Genomic DNA, 25427 nt, shown 5'->3' on the forward strand with positions numbered 1-25427 from the left:
CATATGAGAATCAGCCAGAAGCTGCTTCATGAGAGTGTGTCTGGGTAGTGTAGTGGTGAAAGCACTGGCCTACCACCACAGAGACCCAGGTTCAATTCCCAGCAGCTGTACTTCCGGCTTGGTCAGACGTTCCAACAAACACAATTGGTCGTATCTGTGGGTGGAAGCCGGTGGGGTATGAGTCCTGGTCGCTACACTAGCGCCTCCTCTGGTCAGTCAGGGTGCCTGCTTGGGGGAAGGGGAACTAGGGGGAATAGCGTGATCCTCCCACGTGCTACGTCCTGCCGGTGAAACTCCTCGCTGTCAGGTGAAAAGAAGCGGCTGGCGACTCCAGGTGTATCAGAGGAAGCATGTGCTAGAATACAACTCTCCTTAGATCGGCAGAGGGGGTGGAGCAATGACTGGGACAGCAGGGGGAATTGGCCAAGTACAAAGGAGGGGAAAACGGGGGGAAATTTGAAAAAAGAAAAGAAAAAGCCAGATATTGTCAAATAGAAATGTGCTGTACAGTAGGTCTAAAAAGTGCCACAGTGTTTTCTTTCATATGCCACTGCAGTAGTCAGTGCAGTGTTGGGTCTGTCTCAGCTCGTTGGACAGCTCCTGACGCTCCCTGTAGTTACTCTCAGTGAGTTGTGTTGCTCGCCTGCGGAATGAAACATGACATGCAGACAGGGCCTGAACAAGGGACTCGCCGGGCGCGCGGCAGATCGACGTGGCGAGTCATCAGATTATACATCACTTTGTGGCGTGTAAATTAGGTCAGGGCACGGCGAGAGGACAGCCTCCGACATTTGTCTGGACTCTATCCTGCCCGCGCAACAGTAGGGGACGACACCGCTCCTACACGAGCATCTGGCAGTTATGACAGATGATAATTAGCTCCGCCAAACACCGCAGCTGCACTAGCACTACGTTCTCCATGAGCCGCTGCTCCTGATCTCTGCGTCTTCATCAGCCTCGTTGGTAATCACTGAGATCTCTTCACCCTCGTCTGCTTGCTACTCAGACAAGATTATTGAGTGTGAGGATGTGTGTGTGTACCGCCACTAACCGCCTTCTATGTTGTGTCTTCATGTCCATCCTCAGGTACACAGAGGAGGAGATAGGACAGAAAGTGAGCACGTTCAGACAGATGCTGATGGACAAAGAGGGCGTTATCACCAGAGAGGGCTCGCATACACAACCAACGTAAGTTACACCAATGAGCTGTGTGTGTGTGTGTGTGTGTGTGTGCCTGTTTCTTCCACTGTCAGTGTTTTACTGACATTCACCTTCACTCTTTTTCACTCTTTTCTCTCATGCTCTCTCTCATGCTCGCACGGGCTCTCTCTCTCTTTCACACTCACACACACACACACACACACACACACACGTGCGTGCACACGCATGCACACACACACACATACACACACACACACACAAATACACATACAATCATACACTCCTCTTCATCTTCCTCTCTGTATTCCGAGCAGATGGTTGTATATGAGGTCTGATACAGGTAGGCTGGCAAACCATACTGTTCACGTGACCTGTGGCTGTGGATCAGTCTGGCCTCCAGCCCATCCACAGCAATTTCAGTGGGTGGGAGTACTTGCCTTGACAGACAACTCCTTCAGCCAATCAGCATCGCCAAAATCCAATCCCAAATCCACTCAGAAGAATGTATTTTCCAGCGGGGAAACTCCACTGGTGCTTATTGGTCTATTTCTGCAATACCTGCACTTATGGCTGTGTTTACTAATGTTAACGTTACAGACATACAGCTCGCCGCTTCTGGCCAGCAGCGTCCCTAAATGGGCGCTTTCGTTGTATCTCTGGACAGGCTGGAGGCAGGCAAATCCCTTTGTTTTTCCCTTAATTGTGTTTGTGTCCTTGATGTTAAATTAATTGCAAAATGAATACAAATGCCTAATAATAAATCAATACAATATAGCTAGGCAATGGGCAGTAATACATTTAAAACTATAAATTGATTTTTAAAAAGGTTATGAAAAATGTATGTCTTAATGTCTTCAGGCAGTCCGTCCCAAAGCATAGTGCCCCTAATTGTAGAAGTACAATTAACTTTCGTTTTCATCATAGTTTTTGACGAGTAATGCCTTTTCCTAAATATGTGAGGGCACAGTTTAACACCCATGCTTTGAAGATAATCAGTGGCATTTTAAAATCAATTCTAAACTCTGCGGGAAGCCGACGTAATGTAATGAGTTTAGTTGAAGCCTGGCGCTAGCTGTCTGCACTAGGCAGGACAGAGGGAAAGAAAGAAATCCTCTGTGAAACTTTGTCCAGATCATTAAAAGCCACTCCCCCACACAGAGGCCACCGCTTCAGCCACTCCCCCACACAGAGGCCACCGCTTCAACCACTCCCCCACACAGAGGCCACCGCTTCAGCCACTCCCCCACACAGAGGCCACCGCTTCAGCCACTCACCCACACAGAGGCCACCGCTTCAGCCACTCCCCCACACAGAGGCCACCGCTTCAACCACTCCCCCACACAGAGGCCACCGCTTCAACCACTCCCCCACACAGAGGCCACCGCTTCAGCCACTCCCCCACACAGAGGCCACCGCTTCAGCCACTCCCCCACACAGAGGCCACCGCTTCAGCCACTCCCCCACACAGAGGCCACCGCTTCAGCCACTCACCCACACAGAGGCCACCGCTTCAGCCACTCCCCCACACAGAGGCCACCGCTTCAGCCACTCCCCCACACAGAGGCCACCGCTTCAGCCACTCACCCACACAGAGGCCACCGCTTCAGCCACTCACCCACACAGAGGCCACCGCTTCAACCACTCACCCACACAGAGGCCACCGCTTCAGCCACTCCCCCACACAGAGGCCACCGCTTCAGCCAGCAGAAGCAGGAGAAACAGCAGCAGCAGGCTGTAGGTGTGGGAGTCAGTCCATCACAGTCTTATGTGTGAATGATGGAGCGAGGGGGAGTGCATGGCGGTGGTGATGTGACCTGCTGTCTGTGAACTAATGACTGGTAATGACTCCGATGCTTCCTGTCACACAGGCTAGACTAATGAGTCTCTCCTCCCCTGCACCTCTGCCAGTGTCTGACATTTAACTAGACCACAGCCAAGCAACAGGGAAGCAATGAGGGCCAGCGATAGCATGAGAACCAGTGTGACAGAAAGGGAAGATCGAAGATACAGAAAGAGGGGGTTATTTGTTTGTTTGTTTGTTTGTTTGTTTGCCTGTTTGTTTGTTTGTTTTGCTTTTTGGATTAGTGCACTTACTTTCAAGGGTACTTTTGGGAGGGTGAGTCAATTTGGAGCGGCAGAGCTTGCCTCAAATTCTGCAACATTCCCTCTCCAATAAGGCCTTGATGTGGAAAATTGAAGAGGGGTGTAATTTGCAGAGTCGTTATCCCCCTCACCACGCACCCACACCCTTAAACACACACACACACACACACACACACACACACACACACACACACACACACACACACACAGACAAGCAAGTTATATGGAGCTGTGGCCGGCCTTAATCAGCTTGCATAAAAGATGCCCTCTGAGCGGAACAAGCTGGTGGCAGAATAAATATAGAAATTGTATTTGGAAATGAAAACAGCTCTAGGAGGACGCACAATGGCAGCGGTAAATGAAGGTGAAGTAGTAAGCCTATGTTTCGTTTAGTAAAGATTTATTGTTGTGTGTAATCAAAAATTCACTGTCTTTTCTTCCATGCAATTATAGCTAACGTAAACCCACTGACTGGTAGCTAATTTATTATGTTATGGGGCATGGGGGGGGGGGGGGTGAATGAAATTAATCAGTCTTTTGCCAAATGGATTTTCTTGACTGAAAATGAAAACAAACAACGAAGATAATGAAAGATGGCAACACTGAGCGGACTGCTGCTGCTGCTGCTCAACAATAATAATGATATAAAAATTAACTTGAATTAAAATGTAAAATGAAAGGGTGGGGGGATCTCAGCTATACTGTTCCCTGTGTGTCACCTTGCTCAGATGGGCGGTTTTACATAGAGGCCATGTTTTCCTCACTGCAGTGTGTAAAGCCTCTCCCAGCCGTCCAGGCTTAAACATCTTGGCTGTCCGATCAGAACGGGATCAATGTGCAAACTGACCCCGGGCTTGCTTATCCATTCAGTCTCTGAGAAAGTGCTGGAGAGCAACATTTCTTCATTACGAAGCAGAAACATTGTTCATTTCAAACACTAAACTGATGTGTTATTCTTTATCGTTGGCCGCGTATCGAGCTAGAATGCATCCAAGACCAAGATGTCGAGGTTTTCCCCCTCAGGATTACAGAATTGATCTACTGAGCTCTGCTCTATATTTCAGCTTATATTTCCAGCCTGATCAATCTTTCATTTGACTATGAACCCCATAAAGCAGCTAGCTTTACCCCCACCCTCATACTGAAGAGCGCTCAGCCCGACCTCCACCTACCCACCTCTACAATAACAAACTATAACTCTTTTTGCGGCAATAGAAATATATCCGGCCCTTGGCTGGCAGAGTGGCTGTCTGGGCCGGGGATATGGATGAGCTGCACTGCTCTGTGCTGCATCACTGCCAGGGCCCAGGGACAGTGGCTGAGTCAGTGAGCCTCTCGCCTCACCGGGGCACCAGAGACACTCACTCATCTGCCTAACAGGGATGCTGTCTTGATCACAAGGGGGCCGGGCAGATGTGTCCAGCATATTGGAGCCTGCCATCAATTAACAGTCTAAGACAGGGTGGAGAATTAGTTGATTTATCACTAATGACTCAGCAAGATAGTTTTCATTTTTGGTAATTGCTCTAGATCAGTGGTTCTCAAACTTTTTCATGTCAAGGACCCCTAAACTGACACAGCAACATGTCCTCCAACTTATACGGCCAGTAACGTCGTATGACTGCAATACGACCCACGTATCACGTATGCTAGACTAGCGCCCCCCAGCGGCAGAGAAAAAGTACTATGCGACTTCCGCCAAAAAGCAAGTTGATTAAGCGACTTTTAGGGTTAGGGTTAGGTTAAGGATTAGGGTTAGGGTTAGGTTAATGTCGAGCTGAACCCAAAATGGCTTTTATTTTATTTTAGTTCAAATACCTGGGTATTCAGTGCACCTATTTAATAATGTATGCCAGAAAAATCACAAAAATAAAATTTCTTTAGATCACATCAAAAGTTCATTTTTCAAGATTTCATTCATAACAGTAATCTATAGTTTGCTGACGTCACATTGCACTATCAAATTTCTACCCCATTTCAACCAATCATATCACTACATGGCAGCTGTCAATCAAATCTTCATTTCAGGATAATTTTCTCCTCCAAATGAAGGAGAAAATGACGCCTAGTGTCTGTAATCTGGCAGAATCTCTAGCCCATAAACTAACTACTAACTTGGCCACTTCAAGATTCAAGATTCAAGATTTTTATTGTCACTCCGTAGTACAAGTATCACGTGTGAAATTCTTGTGCTGTGAACTCCGTTTACAACATAGTACAAATATAACAGGGCATATGAGTGCAAAAACAACAAGAGACACAACAAGCAATTAGGGGTGCTCCAAAAAATCGATTCTGAAAGGATCGCGATTCTTAATGCCACGATTCCTGGATCGATTCCAAACTCCCAAGAATCGATTCTTAAAATCGTGCACAGTGCACCTGAACGCAACATGCAAGATACCGGCTGAATAAGTGTCCAAATGTTCATGTCATTTGTGTACTGTACTGCCACGGTGCCACCACCTCTTGCACTTAAGAACTCTGGTTAATGTATTCCCCCCAAAAGTCTACAGATCCCCCCCAGCTAGGGCTGCACGATATTGGAAAAAACTGACATTGCAATATTTTTTTATTCTGCGATATATATTGCGATATGAAAAAAACAGGAATTTTCACCAAAAGTCTTAAATAGGTCTATCAAGCCTTGCTCACTTAAGAAGGTGGCCTAGTGGGTAATGTGCACGGTTGACGTAGTAGGAAGTGAGTGTGTTTTTAGCCGCAGCCAGGGTGAGTTGCAGGATCCTAAGTGAGTAAAGGTACTATAGTTAGTAGGAAAAGAGCTTAGAACGTCACAGAGAGGGCGTGCATTACTGTATGTTATGAATTAATTTGCCTTACCTGACATTGCACGCTCTGCGATGTAACTATTGCGCATGTGCACATTGCGATGACGATGCTGAAATGATATATTGTGCAGCCCTACCCCCAGCCTATAAATCCATCTTATCTGAAGAACATAAAGGGGGAATTCCCCCCTAATTTGCTAAATGAATTTAGGCCCTGACTGTAATACAGAAGTTGAATTTGAAGTTCAGCATTAATACATTTGTCATTTTTTGTCTTATATTTACCTTTGTGTGTTATTGCAATATAAAACTACATAATTGAGAATCGATTCTGGAATCGAGAATCGTTGGAATCGAGAATCGATTCTGGAATTGGATCGTGACCCCAGGAATCGGAATCGGATCGGATCGTGGCTTAGCCGGATCGGAGCACCCCTACAAGCAATAAGGCAGTAGAGTGATAAGACAAGTCAGAGACAGTGGCATATTCACTGCACATAGGTGCACATGTCATGTGCATACTTTGGACGTACTTAAACATTTTAAATTCGACGTATTTGACGTACAGGTGCAAATAGCATATACCTAATTAAACATACAATTAAACATTAGACATACATAATGGTAGCATCTACAGTGCGGTACAGTACAGCTACTACACTATTTGTGTATGTTAAGGAGTCTCGTGGCCTGCGGGAAGAAACTGTCCCTCAAGCGATATGTGCCTGCTTTTGGGACCCTGTATCTCCTCCCTGAGGGTAACAGGGAGAACAGGCTGTTGTGGGGATGGTTTGTGTCTTTGATGATCTTCAGGGACCTCCTGAGGCACCGCTGGTTATATAGTTCCTGCAGTTCTGGCAGCTCACATCCTGTTACGTTCTGGGCCGCGCGCCTCACTCTTCGTAGCGCCCTGCGGTCCATGGTGGTACAGTTCCCGTACCAGGTGGTGAAGCAGCCAGTCAGCAGGCTTTCAATGGTGCCTCTGTAGAAGTCCCTAAGGATTTCTGGCCTTAGCCCAAATTTCTTTAGGCGCCTGAGTCCGTGTAGTCGCTGTTGGGCCTTTTTGACAACAGTGGCGGTGTGACCGGCCCATGTCAGGTCCTGGTGGATGTTTACTCCCAGGTACTTGAAGCTGTCCACCCTTTCCACCACTGTGCCGTTGATGGGGATTGGGGGTGGTGCGCCCCCCCCCCCCCCCCCCCCCCTGTAGTCTACAATGATCTCCTTGGTCTTGGAGACGTTCAGAGAGAGGTGGTTGTCCTGGCACCACTGTTCTAGGGCCTTCACCTCCTCTCTGTAGGCCGTCTCGTCGCCCCTGGAGATCAGCCCCACAACTGCTTTGATTGACTGATTTGAGTCGCCACGCAGTCATGGGTGTAGAGGTCGTACCAGAAGGGGCTGGAGACGCATCCCTGGGGCGCTCCTATGCTGATGGTCAGTGGGGAGGAGGTGAGGTTGCCCACTCTCACCACCTGGCGGCGGTCTGTCAAAAAGTCCAGGATCCAGTCACACATTGCTGTGTTTAGTCCCAGGACCTTGAGCTTGCTTACCAGCCTGGAGGGTACTATGGTGTTGAATGCTGAGCTGTAGTCCACGAACAGCATTCTCACATAGGTGTCCTTCCCCTCCAGGTGTGAGAGGGCAGTGTGGAGTACGTGTGCTATTGCATCCGCCGTGCTCCTGTTGGGGCGGTATGCAAATTGGAGCGGGTCGTGGTCCGGGGGGAGTGTGGGGCGGATCTGTGATATGACCACCTTTTCAAAGCACTTGCTGGCTATGGGAGTGAGGGCTATTGGGCGCCAGTCGTTTAGGCTGGTCACTTTCTGCTGTTTGGGGATGGGGATGATCGTTGCCGCTTTGAAGCAGGAGGGAACTTGCCGGAGGGAGAGGGACTGGTTGAAAATGTCTGTGTATACGCCTGCCAGCTGGTGGGCGCAGGCCTTAAGGACCCGCCCGGGGATGCCGTCCGGGCCGGCCGCCTTGCGTGGATTGATACGCAAGAACGACCAGCGCACCTCATCCTCAGTGATGATGAGAGGGCGGTCCGAATTCCCCCCATATCACTTGGTCGAAACAGTCTCTCAGGATGTCATCTGATTGGTCTGACCAGCGTTGGGCGGTTCGGTAGGCTGGGGGGTGTTGTTTGAGCTTTTGTTTGTGTCTTGGGACAAGCCAGATAGAGGCGTGGTCTGATTTGCCGAATGGGGGGCGGGGTGTTGCTTTGTAGCAGCTACGGATGTTTGTGTAGCACTGATCCAATGTGTTTTTTCCCCGTGTGTTGAAATGTATGTTCTGGTGGAGGGTGGGCATTCTTTTTTTCAGGTTTGCTCTGTTAAAGTCCCCTGCCACTATCAGCGCCGTTTCTGGCTGTCTTGCCTTCTGTGCGTTGATCGTGTGGTCCAATTCTCTGAGAGCGTTATTTGTGTCTGCTTGTGGTGGGATATACACAGCTGTGAGGGTGACTGTGGTAAATTCCCTCGGACTGTAGTGAGGTACGCACTGAAGCATGACATACTCCAGGTCTGCTGAGCAATACGTCCCGATATTAGTGTTGTTGGTACTCCAGTTCTTATTAATCATCAAACAAACACCGCCTCCTCTCGTCTTACCGGAACGTTTTGCATCTCTGTCTCCCCTGTGCACGCTGAATCCAGGTATTGTGATGGCCTGCTGTCTCAGGTGAGAGGTTTCAGTCAGACACATAACGTTGCAGCTCGCTATGTCCTTTTGAAATTGTGCTCGTGCTCTTAGTTCGCACATTTTGTTTTCTAGCGACTGTACGTTAGCCAGAAGAACGCTCGGCAAAGGTGGTCTGTTTGCGCGTCTCCTTAGGCGGGCGTTTAATCCTCCTCGCCTCCCTCTTCTCCGTTGTACACTTGTATGTAACATACAAAATAAAGCAAATGGTAATGTCTAAGAATGCAAAGAAATGTAATTGGCTCGTTAAACTCGCATTCCAGGAATATTGTATTTACCTCAATGCTTCTCAAGCCTGGTTGTCTAAGGGGTTGCCCCTCTGAGATTCCAGGAGGGCGGGCAGCACTCATGCACCGGATTGTCAGCTCGGTTCCACACAGAAGCAGCTGGCTGCCTGGTACTCGGCGGATCCCACCCACGTAGCACCACAACACGCTGAATCCCACTCGATTTGGGGGCGGAACACTGCAGGATTGGCCAATGCCTAAGCCAATCCCCAGAATTGTCAAATCAAATCATCAAGACGCTATTATGGTCCGCCTCTCAACCCTGTCATCTCAGACAAGATTTGTCTCCAGACTCTGAAACGTCTCCGACCCTCGCGCTACTTGCATTCCGTTGGGTTCATTTCGTCTTTAACTCATTGAGTGCCAATGACGACAATCGTCGTCAATTGCTTTAGTGACGTAGAGTGCCAATGACGACGATTGTCGTCAATTGCGTTGGGACGGTGGGACGTGGATGAAAGCCAGATCCATCTCCTGTAAAATTTTGGGGCATGTTGAATGTGTAAAACCTATTTTACCGACCCATTAGGTGGCGACAGTGCTCTCCAGATTAGAGAAAGTTGAGGAAAAAAAGCAGAAAAATCCCCGTGATCAAAGAGAAACCAATGCATGAGCCAGAGCGGCACAGATTGCTCTGGCTGCCTGGAGCCAACTTTAGCTGCGAACAGCAGTCAATCCGCTCCCCCAAATGTCTCTGTCTCTGCTGCATAGCTTCACACGATTAGCCGCCAGAAAATAAAACCAAAGCCAAACCATGAGAATGGTTTGGCTTATACAGTGTCGCGCTGGGAGCCACAAGGCTGAACGCTCCGAAAATAGACTGGGTGCAGCGCACTTTGAAACGCGCAGCAGAAAGCCTATAATCGGACGCAGCTTCATCCCAGCACACAACCGAAACCCCAGAAACGCAGACGAACGCGAGCCCCATCCAGACTCCCCCGACGAGCGGCCGCCATCTGAACGTGGATCCGTGAGGCAGCAGAGCCTGCCATAGCAGGAGGCAGAGACTCGCCTGCAGACACACGCAGCAGCCAGCACAGCGAGCAAAGCCACCAGAGACACTCCCACGGAGGAGGAGTTTGGAGTTGAGGGGGGTGTGGGTGCTGTTTATTGCAAGAAATTACTGTTCAGATGTTTCAGGTCAGAAAATATTAGTTTCAGAGTCAGTGATTTGCTTGAAATGCTTCATTTCACAAAAGGCTCAATATCTCAGCTCCTAGATGGAAACGCCATTTTTTGCTGTTTTTGACCTATCTTCTCCGGCTGATAACTAAAGAACGGAAAATGATATCAATAAACTTTTTTTTGCTGCTGATACAATAGAGTCTCATCGTTCTTTGTGCGTGTTCGGTGTTTACATAGTAATATCACACAATATTCTGTGGGCCTCGAGAAATCACTGAAAACGCTCTGAAACTCTGGCACTGGGAGCGTCCGTTCTCCAAAAGTGGCTGGCACTCAATGAGTTAAGGGTTAGGTTTAGGGTTAGGGTTAGGTTAAGGGTTAGGTTTAACGTTAGGTTTAGGATTAAGGCTGTTACACACCAAGTGTGATGCGAATATACAGCACGAAATTGCGATGCTAATTTTGACCCACCTGTCAATCACAGCCACAGATGTGTACACTTCAGAAGCGAAGTTCTGAAAAATCGACTGTGGTCCAAAAAAATAAACACCGCAATAACGCTCAGCGAAACTTTGCCATTGGTATGCACGGCTGCATTGACTGATATAGGTTCGAAAAATATTATTGACGTGCAAATTAATCGCACGTCAATAGGGTTAAGTATTGGGTTAGAGGTAGGGACAGCAATAAATTGATAGCCGAGTGGTTACGACAGGCGGCTTTCAAGCCACGTCCCCCAGGTTCAAATCCCGTATCAGGTTGTAATTTTACCAAACTCTGAGACTGGGCTGTTATTCACATGAATGTTAATGCTAAGCATTGAAACGTGATTTTAGGTTGTATTCAGCTGCTTGTACAAACGACGTCCTGAGTCATATCCACTTGGAGGACGACGTCCTGAGTCATATCCACTTGGAGGTCAGTCTCCAAATTAGACCATGGACCCCCATTTGATACATTTTTGTCGCAGGGTCCAGAGCCCAGAGCCCTACCAGAGCCCCCCCCCCATCTAATAAGATTTTTGGTTTTCAATGTTTTATTACCGAAAGTGTATCAAACATATGACCAATAATAGTCAGAATCAATTGAGAATAGAGGTTGTTGTGTTACTTATTGATGGAATTATAGTAAAAATAAATGAACTCCCTCAAGCACCCCTGGGGGTGTCAGAGGGCACGTTGTCTCATGCCTTTTGGTTCTGTCCTTCACTAGCGGGATTCTGGGCCAGGATATTTGACTGGTCCTCTAAGGCCTACAAAATAACTGTTCAGCCGTAGGCAGAACTCGCCATCTTTAGTTGCTCGGAGACCTCTCTGAACTTCCCTGCAGCTGTGCAACACTCTCTGACACACGGGACAACTGTTGCCAAAAGACTAATTCTGAAGGAATGGAAGTCTCCCTCTTCACCTTAACCAGTTGTGGTTAACGGACATGATCTCTGTTATACAGATGGAGAGACTCAGGTCCCTGAGGACCAACTCACTCAAAACCTTCTCAGTCGTCTGGGACCCGTCTGGCCTATCTTGACGAGGTCAGGGGTGACGGGTGACTCACGGACCCCTTTGCCTCCCGCACAGCATCTCTTAGAAGCACATAAGTATGTGGCTGCTTGCACTATGTTGTAACACTGAATGTCCTTAGTATGTACTGTATGAATGTACCGTAATTCTTCCAATAAGCGCCTGTACTCTAATTGCTGCCGGGTCTTCCCTTTACCGCCGGGTCCAAATTGATTTAGCATAATAAGCGCCTGACTCATTTTCCCGCCGGGGCGTTTTTTAGAATAAATATGGTTTTTTGTACTGTATGTTTTTGTGTTGACTAAATTCAGTCACTTACGGTAATGACGTTGTTTTGGAGAAGGTCGGCGGAAGTTTCTCCTCCTGTCAGACAGTTTTATATTTTAATTATACATGCTGTAACCAACATGTTTCAAGTATGCATACCGCATTGTTTAATGGTACGGATTCCTGTAGGCAACGTGCTGGAGACGCAGTGTCTAACTGAGAGCGGTGGGCAACTTACGCTAACGTAGCGTAATGTTAACTTGTGCCTTGTAAAAGTGCATTTCTCTCAGCGGAACAGCGATCATAAATGCAGTATGGATTATACCCATTATACTGGACATGTATTGGAAACTTGGCGTCTACCTACCTGTATTTGGTAAGCCTGCTTGTTTTGTCTACTGCAGTGTTGTTTGGTTAGCTTGGTAGCTACGTTAGCGTGCCTTCTACATTGCTATGCTGGGAGAGTTTCTTTCCAATGAAACACAAACAACTGAATGTGTGAGCGGTAGGCTAATGTTACTTGTTTAAAATATGGTATGGCTGTTTGGCAGAGGGAGACGAGGAGAGCAATGAACTGATACCGTAACGTTGGATGATGATGATGATGATGACGATGAAGATGAAGGCTATCACTCAGTTGTTTTCGTTCATTCCAGTCCGTTGTACAATACTAGGCATGTTCAAAACTGCCTGTACCTACCCTCTTGTGTGTACTAAGTACTATCTCATTGGTTTCCTTTTCCTTTTTTTTCTCTGTGTCTGAGACTGTTTTTGTTATCTTTCTTCATGTGTTATTCTGTAAAAGGTCAAATAAAATTATATTAAAAAAGGACCCCTGGGGGGTCCCACCCCACTTTGAGAGCCACTGCGTCTATATGGCCGCGTGCTTCATTCATTCATGCACCTAACGTACACAGATATGCTAATCATAGGCAAAAAGGCACAAAGACTGGGAGCATTGAGTTTTGACATTTAAGTTTATCCAACACGTTTCATCATCTGCTGACTTTTCCTTCTACTTTAGAAACTAAACATGTTTCATTTCATCATCTGCTGACTTTTCCTTTTCCTTTAGAAACTAAATACTGTACAGCTTTTTTCAAATGGTGAAGTGAGTGCCATCGACTTGCCGTGTATGATTTATTTGAAATGCCATCCAGCCTATATTCGCTCATAGACAGTTTCCAATTCTATTAAGATGCCAACTCTGATCTGAACCCTCTGTCTCACCCACACTGGCGCGCTGCCTAAAGTTGTTTACTTCTATCCTCAATTGATTCTGCTTTCTCAGACTGTTGTTGTCCCAAGCTACTTCTTCAAAGATTTCATGGTTGAAAATTAACATGATTTCTCATGCATGTTTCCTCATTGGTGTGTGTGTGTGTGTGTGTGTGTGTGTGTGTGTGTGTGTGTGTGTGTGTGTGTGTGTGTGTGTGTGTGTGTGTGTGTGTGTGTGTGTGTGTGTGTGTGTGTGTGTGTGTGTGTGTCTGTGTCTGTGAGTGTGTATGTGAGTGTGTATGTGGGCATGTGTGTGTGGGAAAGGCCATCAGTGTGAAGTGAGGTTATTTCGCTGTTACTTGGCATCCCTGTTGTGCCCAGTGGTGCTGAGCCAATTAAGGGCTCTGTTGCCCGTCTCTTCCTAACAAACAGACAGGCCCGGGCCGGTTCTGTTCAATCCACTACACACTCCTCTGACAGAGACTTCACACCACTTGCTACGAACACAGACCTCTCTCTCTTTCTTTCTTCGGCACCCCTCCATTCCCTCTTGATGTGAGGAAACGAGGTGAAATCCCCCCTGATGGCACATCCCTGTTGTGTTTGATCATCTCCTTTACTAGAGAAGCACTCTCCTTTCCTTCGACAGCTATTCACTCTTTTGTCACTTCACTCCGTTCATCTGACTAGCCCCGCCCCTTTTCATCTCTCTCTTACTAAAAGAGGCTGCCCGCATAGTCATAGAGGTTACTGTATGTCTCTGTCATCATTGCTCTAGTCAAGTCAAGTCAAGTCAAGTTTATTTGTATAGCACATTTCATACACAGAGGCAATTCAAAGTGCTTCACATAAAATGGTTGACAGGAAAAGAAAAGAAAAGAAGAGAGTAAAACGGACATTTAACACATTGACTGCCAGCCGTTTTTTTTTTGCTGTAGGTAGCTTCTGCCAGGCCGTTTTTTGAGGATTCTGGCTCATTTTAAAAGAGCCGAGGATTCTTTTCTGCTTGGAGTTTGTGAACACAAAGTTCACAAAAGTACTAATAGAATGTGTGCTTTCTCTGTCTAAAAGAGTTAGTTTGTAGAGTTAGTAGTTATGTAGATATTAGCCGTTGAGTACAGCATGGTTTCAGCTGTCTGAGAGTGAAAGCTGAGATAATCGCAGTTTTGTGAAATTCAATCAAACAGGCAGAACAGTCACTTTAACCATTTATTTTTGGCATCAGTGAGAGATCAGACATCCAAACAATATAGTTCCGAACGCCCTCTCCTTCAACTCCTCCCTCTGTGGGCGTGTCTAGTGGCTTTCAGCCTGCGTTTGTCACAAGCGAGTGCTCTGCTGCTGCTGCTGCTGCTGCGAGTTCACAGCCTCCCTCCCTGGCAGCGAGTTTGAGCAGCCTCCCTCCCTGGCAGCGAGTTTGAGCAGCCTCCCTCCCTGGCAGCGAGTGTGGATAGGGCTCACTCGTCTCTTGGGTTTGAGAGCCCCGATTATGCAAATTTGCAATCCCCCGTGTGCTGCTGCTGGCGCGGCCCGAGAGCGGCGAGTCTGGTGACTGATGACTGTAAAATCGGCAAGCCATTTCCTTGAGAATGGAGGAAGCAGCCGCGGGAGGCGGCTGCTTTTGCTTGACTTTCTCTCTGTCGGGAGGGCACCGTCGCCACCTAGCTGGTCGGTAAAATAGATTATACACATTCAATACTTCCAATATCTCCATAGGAGACGCGGGGGGCATTGATCCACGTAGCACCGTCAAAAAATTTTTTTTTTTTTTTTTGACGACTCAACTCGTCGTTGGCAGTGAACAGCTGGATTGTGTTTGACGACTCAACTCGTTGTTGGCAGTGAACGTGTTAAAAGCATCACAACAAAACTTTTAAAAAAGAGTATAAAAAGTGCATTAAGCAACTTCATTAAGAAATAAAATGGACATTTAAAAGCATCACAACAAAACTTAAAAAAAAGAGTATAAAAAGTCCATTAGTTATCCAACTGTGGTCCGTGGAGCCTTGTGGTCCACCAGAGAATTGCTTTTTCTTTTCTTTTTTTACATATACACATTAACCCTGAGGAGTAGCCAAATTGGGCCGATTTTCGGAAATATTGTGATATTTGGGAAATATCACAATTTTGAACATTTACTTTCAGAGGCTGCAGCAATCTCAGTTTTAAAGCCAGAGTGAAGTTTCTGCTAGCATATGAAACTAGAAGACCTAAGGAATTGATTTCTACCAACCATGTCATGCTACAGTTCATTCAAGAACACTATCGTCATAGATTTAACCATTTATTGCATAAATGGAAATACAGTTATGTTTGGCATTGAAGGCTCCACTCTTTACAGACCATGGCTGTAAAGAGAAGCATCTTTACAGAAGATGCTCCTCCCTGAACCGGCCCAGCAGCATGCTACGCCGAGCAGGGAGGGCCGCAAAAATCCCCCATGGGGATACAAGATGCCAGATAAATTTAAAGCCATAGTGAGTAAGAGAGGGAGCCTAAGCAAGACATGGAAACATGTTCACTTTTTGAGCCATGCAGACTCTAGCTAGAATACATGATTAGCCGTTGAGCAAAGCAGACTGAGCTATAAAGGTGGAGGCTGGGGTGGTGGAGGCAAAGCTTTGCCAGCAGCAGCAGTGTGATGCAGCGTTTGTGAAGCAGATCAGAGTGAGAGAGGAGGCCGTGTTTATACGGACCGCCTTATTGTGAGAATGGCTGTGGTTGGTGAATGAATGATCCAATCAGCGGCTGACAGCTGGATACAGCTCGGGCATATAGCCTATGACTTCCGTGTCTCGAATGAACTAACGCGAAGCTTCAGTAGTTTGTTTGTCAGGAATGTAGCTAAATAACACTCCAAATTTAGGCTAAATTTTGGTGAGGGAAAAAAACATTTTCAAAGGTGTCACAGCCTAATGTTGGCAGGTGTGTGTGTTAGTTTTGAACCAGCTAGTAGCCTTATATTGTTATTTAGCATTTCTGCTGCTATTGCATGGTTAAATCATCACATTTTATTTTATGGGGGGGCGGGGGGGGGGGGGGGGGGGTTGTTATACGCATTGGAAGTGGTCCCTGGGAAATTTGGTTTGGTACGTAGTGGTAGTTGGACGGAAAAGTCCAACTAAAGTCCAGTTATATGATGTCACTAATGTACACCGCAGAAAGCCCAGAACGTGATTTACTGGAGTTGTAACTATCCCAGGCTGTGACAGGGACAGACAGAGTGGGCGAGTCTAAATAATCAGTGTGGCGTGTTTTCCTCTGGTTCCTTCCCCCCGCACGGCGTCAGCGAGGTCAGATCCGGTGGGATGGGAGCAGGGCACATGGTAGGCAAGGGACTAGAGGGGAAGGAAGAAAGGATTAGGGGGGAGGGTACTGCCATCTGTCTGATGGAAGCACCCTCCCCCCTGTGTGTGTGAGGAAGAAGGGCGAAGATACGGATGCCATGAGCTATTGAGAGAGTGTGAGAGGAGATGATATTCTGACAACTGCTTTTATGAAAGATGGAAAATGCCTGTACCTCCCTCAGTCACATAAGACTGATCCGTGTTACGTCTGTGCCATATAGGATTGGATCCAATGATATATTCATATGCTATGTTTTATTCTCACCCACATTATGTGCCCGATGGATGGGTGGAGCTCCATACTTTATGGCATTACAATGAAGGTGAATAGGTTTAAACTGTCACTATGAAGTCTCTTACGAGAATTTTTGCAAATCATCTTTGACCATGCAGTGTTCAGTGTTTTGCAAGCTCACACTTCACAAGAGCTAGCTCAAAGTTCAGCTCATGCAGATTAAAATGAAGTAGTTCACATTCATAGCTCATATTTTGAACTTTGAACTATAGCTCACAGTCACAAAAAATGAGCAGCTCAGTTCATTTCAAGCTCTCTATCTATACATCAAACGCTTGAGCTACTTCTGCTCTCACTCAGAATGTCAAAATATAAGTGGTGTGATGTATAGTTTTTGAGATATTAAAGTCGAACTGAACACGTAGTGGCGCGTGGGTCGGAGTACGTTTCAGACTGAAAACATAACTTGTCTGAGATGACAGGTTGAGAGGCGGGTCATAGTAGCATGTCGATGATTTGATTTAACAATTCTGGGGACTGGCTTTGGCATTGGCCAATCCTGGCGTGTTCCACCCCCAAATCCAGTGGGATTCAGCGTGTTGTCGTGCTACGCGAGTGGGATCCGCCGAGTACCAGGCAGCCAGCTACTTCTGTGTGGAACGAGCGGACAATCCGATGCATGGGTTGGGTGCTGCCCGCCAGCCTGGAATCTCCGAGGGGCGACCCCTGACAACCAGGCTCTCAGGCGCGCGCCATTAGCACTATTGCGGTAAATACAATATTCCTGGAATGCGAGTTTTAACGAGCCAGTTACATTTCTTTGCATTCTCAGACATTACCGTTATTTAGTATGTTCCATACAATTGGCCAAGTTAGTAGTTAGTTTATGGGCTAGAAATTATGTCAGATGACAGGAACTAGGCGCCATTTTCTCCTTCATTTGGAAGAGAAAATTATCCTGAAATGAAGATTTGATTGACAGCTGCCATGTCGTGATATGATTGGTTGAAATGGGGTAGAAATTTGATAGTACTAGGTGACATCAGCAAACTGTAGATTACTGTTATGAATGAAATCTTGAAAAATGAACTTTTGATGTGAAAAAGTGTGAAAAACTAAAGAAATTCGATTTTTGTGATTTTTTTTTTGGCATACATTATTAACTCATTGAGTGCCAATGACGACTTTAGTCGTCAATTGCTTTAGTAACGTTGAGTGCCAATGACGACTAAAGTCGTCAATTGCGTTTTTTGACGGTGGGACGTGGATCAAAGCCTAATATATCTCCTGTAAAATTTTGGGGCATGTTGAAGGTGTATAACCTATTTTACCGACCCATTAGGTGGCGACAGTGCTCTCCAGATTAGAGGAAGGTCCGAAAACAGCAGGAAAAACCTCCGTGATCAAAGAGAAACCGCTCATGCTGCAGCCAGAGCCATATAGATGGCTCTGACTTGCTGTTGCTTGTTGGCTGCGAACAGCAGTCAATCCGCGCACACAACTGAGCTCCTCTGCCTGTCTGTCTGCATAGTTTCTTCACACGATTAGCTGCCAGAAAGGCAGCACCCGACGCCGAAGGGCCAAACCTTTCCCTGCAGTCCGGTTTGGCATTTCCTTGTCGCGCTGGGAGCCGGCGCAAAAAAACGGAGCTCTCCGAAAATAGACTGGGTGCGTGTGGCTGTGTGTTAGTGTGGGGAGGAGTTTGCAGCTGAGGGGGGGAGAGGGGGGTGGGGCACGCAGGCACCACACAACTACACCACGTCACTACATCAGAAAATATTATCTTCAGACTCAGTGAATGTGCTTGAAATGCTGCATTTCACAAAAGGCGGAATAACTCAGCTTCTAATTTGAAAAGTGTCTTTTTGCTCAAAACAGCCTATCTTCTCCGGCTCATAACTAAAGAATGGAAAATGGGATCAATAAACTTTTTTTTGCAGATGATAGAAGAGAGTCTCATCGTTCTTTGTGCGTGTTCGGTGTTTACATAGTAATATCACACAATATCACTGAAAACGCTCTGAAACTCTGGCACTGGGAGCGTCCGTTCTCCAAAAGTGGCTGGCACTCAATGAGTTAAATAGGTGCACTGCATACCCAGGTATTTGAACTAAAATAAAATAAAAGTCATTTTTGGGTTCAACTCGACTTTAACGTTTGTTTGGAATGACTCACACTACAGTAGTTAACTGCTGTGGGGTCCCGCATTTCTGGGTGGCTGTGAAGTCACGCTGATTCGTCCTATAAGCGGATTCCACTGTATAAACATGGCATGTGAATAAGGGCTCGGTATTGGAAACTACGCAATAGTTGGGAATACCATGGGACCCAAATCTTGGATAACAACATTGTGTCGGAGGTGGGTACAGTTTTATTGTGATTGATAACGTGTATGTCGCTTGCAGCCATTTTCGCCGAGCCTGCAGTGGAGTGAGGGGTTGAAGGCTGAGTCTCACGTCGAGGCTACAACTCAACTGATCGCCTCACTCGCTCTATATACTCCAGAATGAAACACCCTCCTCTTTTATGTATAACACGCAGATAATAAGCTGATTGATTGAGAGAGATCACTACGTTAGAACTACACACAGCCGGGGGGGTACAGTGGTGCAGTGGTAAGCGCTGTCGCCTCACAGCTCGAATTTCCTGGGTTCGATTCCCACCTGGGACGCTGTGAACGTGAAGGAATGCGTGCCCGTCCGCATGTCCTCGAGTGCCCACCGCCCGGGTGGGGTCGTCAAAAGGGCGTGTGGAGTTTGCATGTTCTCCCCGTGCCTCCCGAGGGTTTCCTTCATATAGGAACCCCCTTCACCAAAAACATGCAATATCCTGGTTGGTGATGTGGTGCCTCCTCTGGTCGTTAAGGGTGCCTGTTCCGAGGGAGGGGAACTCGTTGGAATAGCGTGATCCTCCAACGTGCTATGTCCTACTGGTGAAGCTTCCCCTGTCAGGTGAAAAGAAGCGGCTGGCTAACTGCCCATGTCTAGGAGGAAGCATGGAGCCAGTTTTCGGCTCTCCCCAGATCGGCAGAGGGTGGAGCAGCAACCAGGATAAACAAATTAAAATTAGCACTAATGGGAGATAAAAAATCTGGGCGGGGAAAAAAAAACTACACACAGCCTGACTGACTGTAGTACGCCTACTTTAAGCTACATGAACTTCAATTTGTAGGGGGGGAGGGAGGAGAGCAGCAGAGGGAAGCAGCCTGGCAAAATGAAAACCGGTTTTATTCCTATGTAAATTACCACACGCATGTACACAATGGGCAATTATCGAGGTAAGAAGAGAGCGAGAAAAAGAACGATAAGAGGGCCGTTCATCCCACCAGGTGTGAGCGACGCTCACTGTAGGTTCATGGATTTGCAAAAAGTTGTGCTCAGCTCACCCTTCATGAAAATAATGAGCTTGTTCAGTGAGCGGCACTCTATTAGCGTGTTCATGCACAACACTGGCAGTGTTATTACTCCTACTCATAATAAATACATACATACATACATACTGTACATACATACATACATACTGTACATACATACATACATACATACATACATACTATGTATGTATGTATGTACAGTATGTATGTACATACAGTACATACTGTACATACATACAATACATACATACATACATGCATACAATACATACATACATGCATGCATGCATACATACTGTACATGCATGCATACATGCATGCATGCATGCATACATACATACATACATACATGTTGTACATACATACATACATACATACATACATACATGTTGTACATACATACATACATGCATACATACATACATGTTGTACATACATACATACATACATACATACATACATACATACAATACATACATACATACATACATACATACATACATAGGCTACATGCATGAATACATACATACATACATGCATGCATACATGGCATGCATGCATGCATGCATGCATACATACAGACATACATACATACATACATACATACATACATACATACATACATACATACATACATACATACATACTGTACATACATGTACATAGATAGAGATGTAGAACAGGTGCGCTTCCTCAATTGCCTGCTTGGCTGTGGGTGCTCAGCTACAGAAGAAACTTGTAAGAAAAAATCGCTCGATGAGTGAGAATAGCGGCACTCCAAAAAGTAAAATGCAAGACTTTTGTTCAGGTTTCCATTTTTATTTCAGGCTAGACTGACACGTTTCGGCCATGGGCCTTCATCAGAGCATCATACAAAATGATGGTACCAGCCTCTTTTTATAATGCAGGTAAAATAATCATCCCCACCTGTGTAGGGGGAGGTACTTGCTTAAAATTAATACAACATAGAAGTATAGCAATACAATATAGAAAAAAGTACATGATACAACAGTGACTTCATAAAAAGTTGCATAGACACAGTACATTTTTATAATAGTGACATTAGCCTATATTCTAAGAAAATCACGTTTGACAAGAATTCTGAAGTTTAGGGACACTTGGATCAACATCAAGGCATACAGACAACAAGGAATTGTACACAATACTATGATAAATCAAGGACAATCTGCTCAGACCCAGAGATTGACAAGGAGCTGAAAGGAAAAAGTAAAATATCAACAGCAACACGTATGGACAACAACAATCCAAGGAAATAGGGGAACCAGAGTAGAAAATAGAAACTATAGCCAAGTCACCTATCTCTTTATAAGAAAGGGCGATATGAAAAGTCATCATTGAGTCGCTTAGGTTGCATGCTGTTCAATTGATGGATCCAAAACATCTCTCTTTGAGACAGGAGTTTGGGGAGATTTCCCCCTCTAGGTGGAGCAGTGACCTGTTCTATCCCAACAAACCTGAGGGTAGATGGAGAACCATGGTTTGCATCAAGATAATGTTTTGCCATGGCATATTCTACATGTCCTGTGCGGATTGCAGTTTTGTGCATAGATACTGCTTTCTTTTTGCCCATCATTGACCCTTGACCTTTGTGTTTTCAGGGTCAACCACCTGCACTATGAGCATGATGACAAGTTTGAAGGTGACCCAGAGTTGGTTGGCTATGAGGAAGGAGACTATGGCCACTATTACCACAGTGAACACAGGTAACACACACACACACACACACACACACACACACACACACACACACACACACACACAAAAATATTACCGGTTTAATGATAAACCGTGATAAAATGTCTGGCGGTTAGTATTACCATTTCAAATTCTAATTATCATTAAAACTGTGTAGGTTTGATTACTGTGATTATCGCACCGTTCACTTGTTTATCCAAAGTTTATTCAAAGTGAACGTGTTTATTGTTTATTGTTTATTAGGATCCCCATTAGTTACAGCAAGGCTGCAGCTATTCTTCCTGGGGTCCGTCAACATTAAAAATAACAGTACAAAACATAACACAACAAAACAAAACAAGAAACGAAAAGAAAATATTCTGCTAATCAAGCAGAGACTTACTAATAAATAAAATAAAATAAAAAAACAAATCAAAACAAAACAAAAGACAAAAGCATAAACTAAACAGTAACACTATGACATTTTAAAAACTGTCTAAGGTCAACGTCAGACACAAAAGTCTGAAAATAAGTCCACAGTCCCTTTATGTAGCCAAATGATACATCTTATATAACAAGACTTCCACAACTGATCTCATTAGATACATACACATACATTCACTTACACACACTTGTCATTTATACTGATTAGAGAGATGTTGTTTAGCTAATAGTTTAAAAGTTATTTTGCTGTTAGTTTGTGTGATGTGCCTGGGAAACAGATTCCACTCATACATACCTCTGTACACAGCAGTTCTTTTACCTGAATTTGACTTCACAGTTGGCAATGTAAAATATCCTCCAGCAGCATGTCTAGTACTGTATTCATGTTTATCAGCGCTGCAGCATAGCTCTTGATACAACACATGGGGAGTCTTTGTTATGGACACATTTCTAATAAATAATAACAATGAACAAAGTAATCTGTCACTAACCATTAACCATCCAAGATTCAAATGCATTTTAATAACACTTGTCATGAAATTACAACCAAGAACAATGCGCGCTGCTCTATTTTGTGTTTTTTGTAGCTTTGCAATCATGTCTGCAGTTGCATTTGACCAAACCACCGGGCAGTAGTCAAGATTTGATATAATTAAGGCTTGAATTATTAGTCTAGTTGCTTTGGGAGTAAGGCATGCCCTATGTCGTCTTATGACAGAAATACCATTTCCCATTTTATTAACTATTTTATTTATGTGCGTTTTCCATGTTAATTTTTCATCAATGACTACTCCCAGCAGCTTGATCTCCTGCACCTGCTTGACACTGACATTATTCATTTTAAGATTTAATTGTGGGTTGTTCCCGATGTTGAAATTTGAACCTAATATAATGGAGTTTGTTTTTGACACGTTCAGAACCAATTTATTACAATTTACCCAGTCTTCAACTGCTCTTAACTCCTCCATTAAGACTATGTTTATCTCACTGGCTGTAAATGCAGAGGCATATATGGTGGAATCATCAGCATACATACCTACACTGGCTCTGTTCAAAATTTGTGGCAGATCATTTGTAAAAATACTGAACAATAGTGGACCCAAGCAACTTCCCTGTGGCACCCCACATGTCACGTGGCCTCGTTGGAATGAGACAAAAATGTGAGACGAGCTGGTTAAGTAGTTTTCCTTTCTTGCTGCACTACAATGTTACAATGCTGTGAGACGTAGCTAAACACAAAAGATGCAATATTAATAGTTTTTCATGAGATGCTCAGTATTTAATACTGTGCTAGGTTCTAAACAAGAAAGAATGTTTACAGTTGTTTTCCTTTCCTGATGCACTATAAATGTTTACAATGCTGTGATGCTAAGAGAGGTCAGAATTTACCAAATTATATTTCAAATGGCATGTGTTGTAGAATACTTAGATTTCTTTCAAATGTGTTTACTTTTGGGGCTTTAACACAGCTTTTATTGCACAGAAATTAAGCACTTTTAAAGCCCCAATCAGTAAGATTTTTGACATTTTTTACTGTAATATAAGAGCTTTTTAGTCATAGGACATGGTAGATTGACTTGTAATAGGGAGACTCTCGACTTTATTTATCTCACACCGCCCTCCATTGGCCAGCCCTGGGACTAAGCAGGTTGTCTGCCACGTCCCGTGGCAATAAAAAAACAAGGCCAGGTTGAAACCTGGCATACGGCCGGTGCATGGGATCGTCACCCATGTATACCCATACACATTTTAACAATCAACAGAACACATATAAGCCGTCGTCTGATTTTCCACCTTTTTTCCCTGTTTGTGTTTAGGGATGCAGGATATTATGGAGTTTTTAAACAATACGATAACCCATAAATATCTGCTTCGATACTCAATACAGATACGATACTCGATACCTAATGGATAAGAAACAGAATGTCCACAAGGTTGATCACATTCACAAATTCAAGGTTTAGTAACACCCTTAACAGTCACTGTGGGATTGAAGGACACCTTTTGAAATGTGTCTCTCTGGTGTTAGAAGACCACCATATTAACTGAATGTTTCTGTGTTAGAAGAATAATGCCATATTAACTCATTGAGTGCCAGCCACTTTTGGAGAACGGACGCTCCCAGTGCCAGAGTTTCAGAGCGTTTTTCAGTGATTTCTCAAGGCCCACAGAATATTGTGTGATATTACTATGTAAACACCGAACACGCACAAAGAACGATGAGACTCTCTTCTATCATCTGCAAAAAAAAGTTTATTGATACCATTTTCCGTTCTTTAGTTATGAGCCGGAGAAGATAGGCTGTTTTGAGCAAAAAGACACATTTCAAATTAGAAGCTGAGTTATTCCGCCTTTTGTGAAATGCAGCATTTCAAGCACATTCACTGAGTCTGAAGCTAATATTTTCTGATGTAGTGACGTGGTGTAGTTGTGTGGTGCCTGCGTGCCCCACCCCCCTCTCCCCCCCCTCAGCTGCAAACTCCTCCCCACACTAACACACAGCCTCACGCACCCAGTCTATTTTCGGAGCGCTCCGTTTTTGTGCGGCGGTTCCCAGCGCGACGCGGAAATGCCAAACCGGACTGCAGGGAAAGGTTTGGCCCTTCGGCGTCGGGTGCTGCCTTTCTGGCGGCTAATCGTGTGGAGAAACTATGCAGACAGACAGACAGAGACAGAGGGGCTGAGTTGTGGGCGCGGATTGACTGCTTTTCGCAGCCAACGTCAGCTGCAGACAGAGCAATCTATATGGCTCTGACTGCAGCATGAGCGGTTTCTCTTTGATCACGGAGGTTTTTCCAGCTGTTTTCCGGACCTTTCTCTAATCTGGAGAGCACTGTCGCCACCTAATGGGTCTGTAAAATAGGTTATACACATCCAATAGCTACAATATTTGTACAGGAGATGCAGAAGGCTTTGATCCACGTCCCACCGCCAAAAAACGCATTTGACGTCGATCGACGTCCTTGGCACTCTACGTCACTATTTACTTTGACGTCGATCGACGTCCTTGGCACTCAATGAGTTAACTGAATGTCTCTCTATGATAGAACAACGCCATAATGTAGGCCAGTGGTTCCCAAATGGTGTGCCAAGGCACACAGGTGTGCCTTGGGATTTTGCATTATTGCAATTGCAAATATAGCCTAAAACGATACAAAAAGTGAGT

At 45.3% G+C, this 25427-nt stretch overlaps 1 protein-coding gene across 1 annotated transcript in view; it reads left to right on the plus strand.

The window, feature by feature from the left end:
- srrm3 (serine/arginine repetitive matrix 3) overlaps window positions 1-25427 on the plus strand; it is a gene marked incomplete at both ends in the record, with an annotated part of 87765 nt that overhangs the window by 17152 nt on the left and 45186 nt on the right. The window contains 2 exons of the mRNA XM_083641790.1: window positions 1087-1188; window positions 21742-21846. Coding sequence (XP_083497916.1) covers window positions 1087-1188; window positions 21742-21846 — 207 coding nt within the window. The remainder of the gene's footprint in view (window positions 1-1086; window positions 1189-21741; window positions 21847-25427) is intronic.

The sequence above is a fragment of the Poromitra crassiceps genome (genome assembly GCF_964638095.1).
Source record: "Poromitra crassiceps genome assembly, chromosome: 1".
In the NCBI taxonomy this organism is placed as follows: Eukaryota; Metazoa; Chordata; class Actinopteri; order Beryciformes; family Melamphaidae; genus Poromitra; species Poromitra crassiceps.